General features: G+C 40.2%; 1 protein-coding gene across 1 annotated transcript; it reads right to left on the bottom strand.

The window, feature by feature from the left end:
* Positions 1-1314: 1314 nt before the first annotated feature.
* ahcy (adenosylhomocysteinase) lies at positions 1315-11316 on the bottom strand. The gene is made up of 11 exons (XM_083892832.1): positions 11198-11316; positions 8463-8653; positions 6881-6956; positions 6587-6739; positions 5547-5659; positions 4687-4894; positions 4507-4594; positions 4215-4332; positions 3687-3809; positions 3448-3519; positions 1315-3238 (listed from the first exon to the last, which is right to left on the bottom strand). Exons 1-11 carry the CDS (start codon positions 11223-11225, stop codon positions 3107-3109), a joined length of 1302 nt encoding a protein of 433 aa, XP_083748958.1. The 5' UTR covers positions 11226-11316; the 3' UTR covers positions 1315-3106.
* Between the last annotated feature and the right edge of the window lie 1984 nt (positions 11317-13300).

Here is a 13300-nt window from a genome sequence, read left to right as displayed (position 1 = left end):
CCGTCAGTTGGTTTTGAACTGTTAAATAAAATATGGGGTAATGTTGTCCAAAGTATTATTTCTCCAACATGTTTTCTGTCATGGAAGATTGCTACGTAAACACTTCATCCTGACAAAAATATTTGCACATTTTTATTCCCACTTTGAAGGACATCTTTAAGAGAAGGACTGAGTTGTCCGCAGCAGTAAAGTCATTAAGATAAATGGCTCTGAATTGTTGTCAAATCTCCGGCTTTTTACTCCGCTCCAAAGACTTAACATTTTAGACCAAAACAAGTCAAAGCAGCTGTGTAAAATAAAAATGACCTCTGATAAAAATATTGAGAGAACAACAATGTAGAGCAAAACATTCTCACATTGTTACATCACACTCAGAGGCCCTCTCTGTTGTAAGGCTAATTTAAATTCTTTCGAGTAATGCCCACTTGGTGACTGTGACTTCAGTGTTCTATTTTAGGCACTAATGAAAGGTAAATCTGGAGTGACAATACAATGACATGGTAGCTTGAGTTAAGACTTAAGACAAGAGAACACGGTCAGGTTGAAACAGATGGAGGCAACAGCTTATCCACCGTTAAGACTTGGTGCAGAGACCACTCAATTCTTGTGCTGGTCTTATACAGTGGGTGCTGGTCAGTCACAGCTGCATTTAAAGTATTTTCATCAGCTATACTGGTTGTCCTTCAAGGGTTGTGGGTGGAGCTGAAGCTCATCACACCTGACATTGGGTTGAGAGGTAGTGTTTTCCCTGGACAGGTCAACATCCGGACTCTATTTTGACCCAATATTAACATCTAAACTGTATTTTTAAAAAAAAGCACATTACCTGGCATTAAAAGTCATCCTGGATACACCTCCTGTGACCTTAACAAGACTGAGTGATACCTACTGCTGAAAGAGGTAGAACAAAATGTTGACTGACTATGTTTAGACACCGCCATCTGCTGGTCAGATTTGTGTAGTTAAACTAATCCGGTGGACGACATTCAGTTACAGATGGGGCCAGTGATCCCTGTGTTTTTATAACCACTGCCAAGGATGCTGTGTTCGTCTGCAAGGAGAATTATAATAAAATCACTCACAGCTCTAACATCTGTATCAGATCAGCTGCTCTCACATCTGGTTTGGGTTTAGTCACTTAACTTATTTAGATTAATAAAATAGAAACCCTGTTTGGCCTGAGGTGAAGGACAGTACAGTAGGTGATCTTATCAGAGCTTAAAGATGGCAGCGATGCCTGGTCTCTTTGTTATGTAAGAATAAGCACAGCAACTTACAGTCAACCCTTCAGAGTCCACAGAACTGATTCAGACCCCGACATCTGTGGTGGCGTCCCCTAAAAACAGGATGTGTTGACTCGGAGTAAATACTGTGCACTTGGTGAACCAATTTTAAAAAATGTAAATAAAAAGTACAGATGCTACGGGCAAGAGAAGATGAAAACACAAAGGTTCCAACAACAGTGACTATCAGACTCTTGCAAAGGAACAGCTGTTAAAAAAATACTAGTAAACATCCAGTGATCTTGTTTTTCCCCACATACTTAAAGGTCTTTGTTATTATAGGTTGATGTGAAATATTGATTCAATTAGTAACAATACAACAAAGGAAAACAAACTCTTAAGATGCGTCCTTGCTAAGGACATTAGCATATCAATTCAGGGTGGGTGTCTGGCACGGTCAAAAAATAATGTCAAACATGCAAAATCAAACAAAAACGTTAGGCTTAAACAGCATTGGATGGCTAGTTCTATGAAGAAAAGAATCATGCTGGTAAAACACAAGCCCACCAGTGTTTTATCCCAAAAACTTGGCCATCTTCTCCACTTATGACAATATCGTAGCAAAGTATTATGGAACATAAGGATTTACAGGTTTCCATTAAACACAGAATGGCATAAGTCAAATCCAGTGCACTTCTCACTCGCAACATTTCCATCATCAACTTATTTGTTCTTTTTGTGTAGTTTTATGACATTGCCTTATTGCTCCATATTTCAGGCATAATCTCTATAAATAAAATGTAATTAAAGTGACTGAAGACAAGAACAATTACCCAGAGTCCAAACACGTTTCTTTTTAATTTTTTCATCGTCTCACTTTGACAATTTCCACAATGATTTATCGCCGACAGCAGATGAACTCTGAACTTCAGGCTAAAAATCGCCAAGACCTGCAGCCGCTTAAACCTCCGGCCTGATGCGTTTACACCCAAAATAAGAACCATGGTCCTCCTTGTCAAATTAAATAAATCATAAGAAAAGAACAAGGCTAGAATAGGCAAAGAATAAAGACTTTTTTTGTTTTGTTTTAATCAGACAAAAGGCATGATGTGCTTTGGTAGCTCCTTTGGCAAGTATCTGCACTTCTGCACAGTTACAGTACAATTTGTCTATTAAGTGCTAAAACAGGGCAGTGTCAATGTGAACCCACAATGGAACAAGGCCACAGTACACTTTACCTCAAATAAGAGCTTTTCTCCTCAAGCCACTACACGAGGAAAGAGTTTGAGTAGAAAAAGATGAGGGGTTCATTTGATTCCATAAGAGAGGGAATGACTTTGCGAACAATCAATCACAGTAGCACAACATGGTGTTTAAGAGTTGTAATGGGGGAAAAAAGAGAAGAGACAGCGGGTGTGAAGGTATTGGTGAAGGTTGGCGAGTTGGAGAATCCTAAAAATACAATTTTCAGATGAAGCACAGATGTAGCTGCTGCTGCTCTGAAGTGTGAACACGTCTTAACACACACACACACACACCGAGAAGCAAGCGCTTCAATACAAGTCAAGATTACGTTGGTTCTAAACTTAAATGTAAAGCAGAACAAGGCGTTGACTCAAACTTTGGCCATGCCAGATGACTGCAAGCAACAGAGGATGCAACTTGTTTAACATTTCTTTAGCATTTGGTATAGAAGTCTGTTGGAGAAGAGCAAGCAAAAACTGTCCATTTCCTTGAAAAGTTCTTATTCGTCCAAATCCGAAGTGGCCATTAAAAAGTGCTTCCTGACTCAATGTTTCATGTGCTCTCACCCACCAAACCGCCACCATCACCTTTCTTGCCACACCTCCTTCTTCTCTTATTTCCCAGCAGGGTGAACAGTCTCAGTAGCGATAGTGGTCCGGTTTGAAGGGCCCCTCTGTGGGCAGACCCAGGTAAGTGGCCTGCTTGGCTGACAGCTTGGTCAACTTAACCCCCAGTTTATCGAGGTGGGCAGCAGCCACCTGTTCATCCAACTGAGGAGACAAAGGCAAAACAAGAGATCGTGAAGTTTCTGTTAGACTAAACTGAGGTCTTTCCAAAAACAATCTTTAATATACATCTCTCCTTTAGGTTTTTTGTCTGATTGCCAATTTCAGTTTTTCAAAAAACACATTGCTTAAACCTGTTGAGTCTCATTTCAAACACTGAATATCTATGTGACATAAAGAATAGTCATTCTGACCTTCTTAGGCAAGAAGTAGACTCCCACGGGGTATTTTTCAGTATTCACCCACAACTCGATCTGAGCCAGCACCTACAGGGGAACACAAATGACAGTCGTGCAGTGATATATTGCACGTCAACATGCTGTAAGACGCTGTAAAGTGAAACTGGAAAGCATCAAGATCTCCCAGGTCTCAAAAAGTTGTTCACAATGAAATAACAAATAGACTTTAAAACTAAATGAGATTCTTTCAGTACCTGGTTTGTGAAGGAGTTGCTCATGACGAAGGACGGGTGTCCCATGGCACAGCCCAGGTTAACAAGTCTACCCTCAGCCAGGACAATGATGTGACGGCCATTCTTCAAACGAAAGCGATCCACCTGTAGAGGAGTACAAGTGCTGCTGTGACAATTCAACAGGACAAACTCAAACAAATGTCAGAGTTTAAGGGGAATTTTCACTTCACATTTATTGCTGAAGTGGAGAGCATTTGCGTTTCCCTGCATTACTCTGCTGGGTAAAAACGATCCACAAATATTTGCCCGTTGTCTTCTTGGAAAAAAGCCATTTTCTTCAACCAATTCCGTCCCTAAATCAATGCGCGACTTTGGCACAGTACATTTGTTTTGTGTCATCTGGTGCCAAATACATTTTTGCATTTGTAATCTCATTGTGCAAAAAAAAAGGCTTGGCACAAATGCATCGTAAGGGGACCAAATTCAAATAAGCATTGGACAGTTTAAAATGAAAAAAAAAAAGTTAAAATCGTCACATTTTATTTTTACCTGAGCCTTGATGTTGATCTTCTGAGCAGCATTTTTATCGAGCCAGTTCATGTCGATCTCACAGTCAAAGTGTCCAATGTTACAGACGATGGCGTCATCCTTCATGCATTCAAAGTGGCTGAGAGCAACACACACACAGGATATTTAGCATGCAATTTAGTACTGTAGACATTTTGTACATAATATGTACGGTTAAATAAAAGGTGCAACAGACAACATTGGTGAATAAGCATAGTTTACACTTAACAGAGATTATATTACTTGTATTATGAAAGGTCAGAGTCTAACTTACTGTCCCATGATGATGTCCTCACAGCCAGTGGTGGTGACAAAGATGTTTCCCTCCTTACATGCTTCATCCATGGTGGTAACCTCATAACCTACAACAATGTCAGGGGACAATATGGTTACAAAAATAACATTCAAATGTTAACGTAAAAATAACCATGTTCGGTAGAGACTCGTCACTTACCCTCCATGGCGGCCTGCAGGGCATTGATGGGGTCGATCTCTGTGACAATGACACGAGCGCCGAAGCCACGGAGAGCCTGAACACAGCCTTTGCCCACATCACCATAACCTGCCACCACCGCAACTTTACCTGCGATCATGACATCTGTGGCACGCTTGATGCCGTCTATCAGACTCTCTCTGCAGCCATACAGGTTGTCAAACTTGCTCTGCAAGACAGATAGAAAAATTTACTTCATCATGTCTACAGGGTCTCTGCGGGTTTCAGCAAGTCAAATTTAAGACTTTTTAAGAGACTTTTAAGACCATAATGAATACAATTTAAGACCCAAGAAAAATTGGCGCTACAAATTGAACTTGCACTTACCCATCTTATGCAAGCAATTTGGCTTAGCTGTGGGCTTTTGTAAAGTTTTCTCCGCTGCTATGCTAAGCTGTAACACGCCGCGGCGTGCGCACAGCATACTAGCTAGCGGCCTACTTTAGTTCCGTATTGTAGTTATGTTAATGCATCCTCAAAAATGGAAACATTTCAAAGTGAGACTAATAGATTTTTAAGACCTTTCAAAATTGCATTTAAGACCTTTTATGAGATTTTAGGAGAATTTAAGACATTTTAAGGCCTTAAATTCAAATTGATTTAAGACTTTTTAAGACCCCGAGGATACCCTGTGTCTAGCTTTTCCAGACAGAATAGAGACCGAGTTCCCACTATAGCCCGTTTGTCAGTTATAATCGCCAAGTTGCCACTTTAAAATCGAGAAGAAAAAAAGTAGCAGGAGGTTGAACAAAACCTTTAAAATTTGGTCCCACTCCTATTCTCTCAAAAAGTCGAAGGATTCATGGAAAAGGGCTTGTTACCTTTGTGACAGAGTCGTTGACATTGATGGCAGGGACTTTCAGGTCGCCCTTCTTCATCATCTTGTACAGGTTGTGGACACCAGTGGTCGTCTCCTCTGACAGTCCACGGATACCTGTAGACACAATGCGAATATATAAATAAATATATATTTAATCAAAAATAAATTTTAAAAAAGACTGCAGGTTAAGACATTAAGGACTTCTAATTTTTTCCAGATTGATTTATCGGTCAAATTCGAGTCAAGACAAATCCTTTGATGATGTCATCACATTGACTCAGCGGAGGAACACGGCTGTACAACAATGAGCAACTTCTAGTCAAGTTCTCTGTAACATTGACAGTCAATATGTATAGTAAAAAGATAAATACATATTTCTCAGAGACATATAAACAACACAAAACCTAGGCTAATACCTTGAACTTTCAGGTAATTTTAAGTCCATAACAGAAAGCGATTAAAATCTCTACCACCCAGCTCTAGTCTGGGCTACGTGTAACCTCTAACCCCAGCAAGGTGTAATGGCCACGGCCCAGCTGCCCTCCCCATGCCAACCGGGTACCCAACTCTCAATTAAATCAGAGAGAGTGCATGAGAGATTGCATTGTGTACACACACAGAGAAGGAAAAACAAACAAACATGCAACCGTCAACTCCAAACACACGACTTATGCCACTGACACAAACATGTATGTTTAAAAACTGTTGGTGGTGACAAATCACTCCAAGTCCTCGGTGTTGTTGTAGAGCCTTGGTGCAGATCACCAACAGTCTCTCTCTGCCACCTTATGACACAGCTACAACACAGACAGTTGAGCTGCAACGCCTCAAGGGCCAGAAAATACACACATAGTAATATGCATATGCAAGAACAAAAAACAAAAGAAATTGGGTAAATCCAGACCAATTTCACGAAAGAAACAAGCAGCATCCTCAAGCAAGACATAACTAATCCACCAAACCGCATGACAAAGATACCGTTAAACCAAATTGAACTTGAACAAAAAACATTTTAAATTGTGTGTTTCTGTGTGAACTGACCTGCCAATAGCTTGGGATATTTCTGGTGGACCATGTTGGTCAGGTCGCCTCCGTCATCCAGGATCATGTTGAGGGGCTGGCCATCCTTGAAGTACAGAGTCTGTTCGATGCACCACACATACTCCTCGTCAGTCTCACCTTTCCACGCATACACTACAGACAGAGAGGATTGATCATTTCATTTATTTTGGCCATGTATATCAATTGTCATTATTTTATAACTAAAATATACCATGTGGTCCTTCATGTGATTTCTGGTGTTACAGACACACAAACAGAGGTTGTGTGTGTTACCTGGAATGCCAGCCTTGGCAATGGCAGCAGCAGCGTGATCCTGAGTGGAGAAGATGTTGCAGCTGGACCACTGAACCTGATGGAAAAAGGAATAGCTGAATTAATTTTCTTCACAGGCGAGTTACCCTCCCCCCCAAAAAACAACTCTAGTAATCTGGTTGTTACAGATTTCTGCAGTAACTAGTTAACCCTGAAAAACCACACATGCCAATAAACAGAAAAATAATCATAAGCAGTTTGAAGTTTGTTTGAATTCTTATCCATTTAATTGACAGTTATGAGGGTTATGTGAGCTTTAATGGGTAACTGAACTTTCCAGCTAATATGTTACTAATCAATCCAAGTCCTTGGTGTTGTTGTAGAGCCTTGGTGTAGACCACCACTAGTCTATCTGCCACCTTATGACACAGCTACAACACAGACAGTTGGGCTACAACGCCTCAATGAGGAGAAAAATCACACCGTAACAAATATTAACAAGAATATTTGGCCTTTTTCACTTCTGTTGGAAATGTGTAGCTGTTGTAATTGTACTTGGAACAAAAAAAAAATAAAAAATTGTACCACAATTCAAGACATCATATTGCAGGTCAGATCAGATGTATGCAAAGCAGAGTTTTACAATGATAGTTTTTTTCCCTGAAAAGAACCATGGTTCTACAAATTAATTTCAAGCAACAAACCATGTAAACATTATTTATGATGGGCAAGTGCATCACTACCTCAGCAATAAATGAAATTGAGAGGAAGAAAAGAAAAAGAATAAAAAGCAGGCTGTGGACAGGTTGTTACTCTCCATTGATTCTCAGGCTGCAGGCTCCTGCAGGACGAGACCAGTCACAGTCGGACAAAAAACATGATTACAGAACATGCTGGTTGGCCTTGAGACAGTGACGGGGAGAAAAAATCCCAGACTCCCACAGACAGTTTGTTCTAATGAATTAATGAGTAAACTTGTCTGTTATTCAACCACTGCTGCATGGACACTTCACAGAGAGTCCATCACAGAAGGTAAGTTAAATTTGAGCATTCCTAGTACAAAGCTGCATTTACAAGAGCCTTAACACTTTGAGAATATAAAAAGGCCTACATGTCACAAGCCAACTAAATACAGACATAAGCCAAGTAAGAAAATAGGTTGGGGTTTTTTGGCTTAGTATTTGCCCGGGCCAGACAATGTACAACCAAAATACATTACTAGTCTGAATGGAACTAAAGGTCTTATGCAATGCTGTGCAAGATTACATAATAGACTTCGAAAACAAACAAAAAAGCTAGGATTTGTCCAGTTCTGTCTTAGTCTGATTGTTTACACGGACTACTCATTCTCCTAGGGCTTGAACAGTTAATCAAATATGTTTAAACCCAATGTCCTGGAAAAAACTTAAAGAAGGATTTCAACCTGCAAATAATGTCTCCCAAGATTAATTTGGTTCATCAACTCATAACAGGGTGAATGGCATTCCCTGCCTTGTTAAGTTTGACAAGTATAATTTCTGTAAGCAAAATCCTCCAAATACTTCATCACCACATCACAAATCAGTACTACATGCCAAACTTTGAAGTAGATTGAAAATGTTACCTCAGCACCAAGGGCGAGGAGGGTCTCAATGAGCACAGCTGTCTGGAGGGTCATGTGGAGGCAGCCGGCAATGCGAGCACCCTTCAGGGGCTTAGACTGACCGTACATCTCCCTCATCTTCATCAGACCAGGCATCTCATTCTCTGCAATATCAATAGCCTTGCGTCCCCATTCGGCCAGGGTCATGTCAGCTAAGAGAAAGAGACAGGGATATGTTCAAAGAGTTGTTCATGCCTACATCCACACCAAGAAGCCACTGAAATATTATTTTTTACTATAGACAAAAAAAATATCACACAGGGGAAAGGCTTTCGCAGATCAATTATAAATGTACTCTTAAAACTACAAACAAAGGCTAAGCCTTTTAAATGTGAATGCTGGCTCCTCTCTGTAAGAATGAAGTGAATATCTTTGGTTTGTGGTCAAATCAGGACCTTTGAGGATGTTGTAGTTTTGGTGTTTAGGAAACAATGATGATAAATGATAAATGTTTTTTTCATCGTTAGCTGCTGCCCTATTAGGTAATGACAGGTCCTGATTAACATTTAAAGACAGGTCTTGTAAAAACTGAAAGAAAAAAAAACAAAGACAAAAGCTTGTCAGTTACAATCAGGTGGGTTTATGTGGAAAAACACCACCACAGAGGCAGCACAGCAGAGATACCAGATTGATATCTACCAGCTGACTAAATGTACCCACTAATCTTATTATCTGCTCTTAAAATTAGAGATTGTCAAGATACTAGAAAGCAGGAAGTGAGGTACAGGTTTAAAGCTACGGGCACCATAGTGCTGGTATCTTTCTGGATGGAGCCAGGGTAACCTAGCCTCACTTCACCTTGACCCCTCCTCCACCACCAAGCGGCGGTCTGCTGCTGTGACCGCCCTAAACCTGCCCGGGTCGGCGCAGTCCAGAGTGGGGGATTATGAACACAAGTTCACACCGAGGTCAAAGCAGTGCCTGAACTGATACTCTTGTTAGCCAGGTTAACTGCAAACTGAAGTATCTTTATGACTGCAAAGCATTTCCCCACTCAACGTACTTATGACTCACAAGGAACATTTTTTAAAAAGTGAAGTGATTCTGCGAATTGTACAGAGAACCATGTGATCTGGAGATTTATTGATAAATGGTTCTAAAAGAATAGAACCTAAAGCAGCACTTTAAATGCAACATAACCAACGTGTGACAAGTGTATTCTTAAGAGCAGAGGGTACGGTGCAGAGACTGCCAACATTCCCCAAAAAAGTTGCTGCTATTTAAACAAATGGTTGTGTTGACATAAATGTAATCCCTGCACCGAATAAAAAAATAGAACAAAACGTGATTATGTTTCACTGTCAGTGGTGGCCAAGTCCTCCAGTTGTTATTGAGTCTCAGTACAGTCACCCTCTGCCACCTTATGACACAGCTGCAACACGGACAGTTGAGCTACAATGCCTCAAGGGGCAGAAAAATAATCTAGATAGAGTCAGAGTATAATCTAACTAATACATAAATTACCTGGAGAGCAGTAGCACCACTATGAATTCATAATGAACCAAGAACACACTTTATGATCCAAAAGCCCCATGGATCCATTTACCACATGTGCTTTAATGTTTTGAAGTCAATGGAGCCGCTATGTTGCTCCTTCCTCCAACTCATTTTATTTACCCCTTTAACCCAACGTATCAGAACTTGGGGAGAAATGTGTCAGTATATGACAGACTTGGTGCTGAATTGCACTCTTAAACACGCCCATTAAACACGCCCAGTGAAGAACGAGTTGACTTTGCCCCAGAACTATCTGTTAACATAAATTGTGCAACTGTTCTGCTTCCAACCAGATGCCTTATGAATATAGCGTTCCCATATGTCACATTTCATTATGGTTTTATTACAATATAACTGAATAACGCTAAATTTATATGCTATTTATCAATGCACGACTGTCATTTTGGTTTTCGTTTTCCCCATGAATATTATTTCTAAAGTCAAAACGGATCGATACAAATGACAGAAGCAACAAAGTAAACGTTACATTTATTTCTAAAACATTAACTCTGCGCAACCTTTGTTCACATGTATTGAGCTGTACTATTGTCTGCACACGAACACCACGTGTGGTGCGAGTAGCATCACTCCTGTATGAAGTAACATACGGTCTCTGACCGCTCCATTCAAATCACTTCTGGCGGCGGGGCGCTAAGTATCATGGGGATTTGTAGTTTAAAATCACAGACCAAAGCCACTGTGTGTAACGCGTTGGGCTAGGGTAGTAAACTACAACATCCACAGGCAGTGGATGTCATTTATGTTAACGTGCTCGGGGCTCGAACACCATTAAATCTCAACAATTCCATTCATACATTTAAGTCCAAGACTGTAAATTACTATTATCGCAACAGTTAGTTACAAGTTATTAGCCGCGATGACTGTAACGAAGAACAGACGTGCTAACTATTGTGCAAGTTTAATCTCAAAATAACAGTTTACAGTTGACAGTATGCTAACGACATAGCATACTGTCAACTTCACCAGTAAGACAAGCGAGTGTTTACGTCATTAACGCCAATATGAATAGACACTTCAGAGTGTCTGAATACATACGTTCCGTTGCTGTGTTTAAGGTTTTACGCTAAGCCCGGGTCTTACGACGCGCACGTTAGCATGAACTTAGACAGTATGTTAGCTTGCCAACTGTCGCCCAACTTCAAACGTATAAACTGAACGAGGTAACGAGTGACACTCACCAACTTTGAATGGTAGTTTGTCAGACATGTTTGTTTTCTGGTGTTTAGTTCACGGCAGGGTGAGAAGTGCTGCTGTAGCCTGGCCGACGGACAGAGGCAAAGAGGGAGGAGCAGAAATGTGACCGCTCGGTTTTTATCGTCGGAGCCGAGTTTACACGACGAACCCGCACTGACTCTAGATTCCGATTGGCCACAGAAAGTCCCGCCCCGCACGGAAGGGATTTGATTGGATAGGGGTAAATGTGGGCCAGCCAAACACTGGAAACAAAGTTTTGGATAAAATTGGTCTGGACTGGTTTGGTCTTACATTATATGTGTCCGAAGTCAAGCTAAGTAAAGTTAAGGGACTTAAGGGAGAGTAACTGCAGGAAGAATGTCCTATTTTATAATCATGAAACGTAAAATAAATAAAACATTATAGTATCAGATAAGACAAAAACACTGCAAAGATTATATTTGACTTTTAACCATGCATGATTGTTGCTCTTATGGCAAGAGGTTTCAATTTTAATTTAATCAGTAGACAGAATATCCACTACCAATATCTGCAAGTCATTCTTACTAGGCAAACATGCAGTTTAGTTTTTACTAGTCAGAATTACGTCACAGATATGTGCAATTCAGTTTTTGCTAATTCCAGGTTCAGATGTCTACCACGCCATAATGACGTGTCACAGTAATCCCCAATTGAAGATAGATATCATGTATGTGTCAACAGACAGTGACAATGGTATGAAATCATTTCCCATGTTTCCCAGGAAAAGTACAAACAGTCAATACAAAATTAAACCCTGCATGAACAGAAATGGAAGCTAAATAACTGGTTATGGTTGGTTCAGGCCTAAGGGGAAAGTTGTTAGCGGTTGAGCAAACAAATTAATACTTACTTAAACATACAGTCACCCCCGGGATCTTCAGCAAACCCATGGTGCCTCAGTTTTCCACAATATCAATGGATCTGTATTTGCATCACCACCAATATCTAATAATCTCTGTCTTGGGCCATAACTGACATAACCAAAACATTTTTTTAATTGAATTACCCTGTTATATAAGCATTTGATTTATTAATAGATATTTTGTAAGAGGACGTTTTGTTAGGTTGAACTTCTTCATGCATAATATCAGCAATAAGTAGCTGACATATACATTTGTGTGTTTGTTTGTACTAAGAATAGCCATTACCCCTCCTTAGCTTCTCACTGACCTCATCTTTGGCATTGCCAGCCCACTGGACCTGGTCTCAGACTCACGGAGGGCAAAGGTCCTCCACTTTTTTCTTTCGCTGCTAATTTGGACATAGTGAATGATACATAAATGCAATAAATCAGTGGCAGGGGTAATGGACAGGTGCTTCCTGAGATGAGCAGGTGTGGAATTTAGGACGCAGTGACTGACTGTTCAGATTAACATTTGAAAATCAGAATGAAGAAAAAGAAAAGTCAGGACACTAAAACTGCTCTCTGGTCGGGATGAAGACAGTGTATTGCAGCCTAAGCACAGACGTGGATATGTAAGTTATCCATTTTGCGACACTAATTTTAGAAGTTATCGGTTTACACTCATAGTATTTGTACTATCGAGACCATCTCGGCAAATGTAGTTTATCTGATTATTTGTACAATTCACCTTTGGTAATCAGTATTTTGTCATAGACTCCGTTGAGGTACTTTATTCAAATTATCAATTTTACATACTATTTTACTATCACAGTGTTATGTACCACCACCACCACCACCGGCTATGTGAACACGAAAAATGACAAACGGTAAACATTGTGCAGTTGGGAAAGTAGTGACTGGTCTATACTTCCAGAAAGAGTGAAATACATTCTCATGCTGAGTAAGGAGGCTTAACTTAGCTCACTGGTGGAAACACTACACTCCAGCTAATTTAAGAATACCGTCTTAAGTATGGTAGGTTTAAGAGCATGGTGCTGGAAGGAGTTGTAAGCGTGTGAATTGTAGCCACCACCTGTACAAAACGTGCCACTGTCAACTAACACACTTTCGTTTCAGGTTTCTAAAACTTTTTAATTCTTTTTAATGATGAACTTGTGATCTTCCTCATACGCTGTATCCCATCAGTCAGATGCAAACCACT

The sequence above is a fragment of the Microchirus variegatus genome (genome assembly GCF_963457635.1).
Source record: "Microchirus variegatus genome assembly, chromosome: 7".
Lineage (NCBI taxonomy): Eukaryota > Metazoa > Chordata > Actinopteri > Pleuronectiformes > Soleidae > Microchirus > Microchirus variegatus.
This window is presented reverse-complemented; position numbering and strand designations above follow the sequence as displayed.

Excerpts from the sequence above, each read along its gene's own strand:
- ahcy (XM_083892832.1), bottom strand. The coding sequence starts at position 11,225 with ATGTCTGACAAACTACCATTCAAAGTTG. Across the intron at positions 4,895-5,546 it reads TCAACGACTCTGTCACAAAG|AGCAAGTTTGACAACCTGTA; the intron begins GTAACAAGCCCT and ends TCTGTCTTGCAG. Across the intron at positions 3,810-4,214 it reads AGATCAACATCAAGGCTCAG|GTGGATCGCTTTCGTTTGAA; the intron begins GTAAAAATAAAA and ends ACTCCTCTACAG.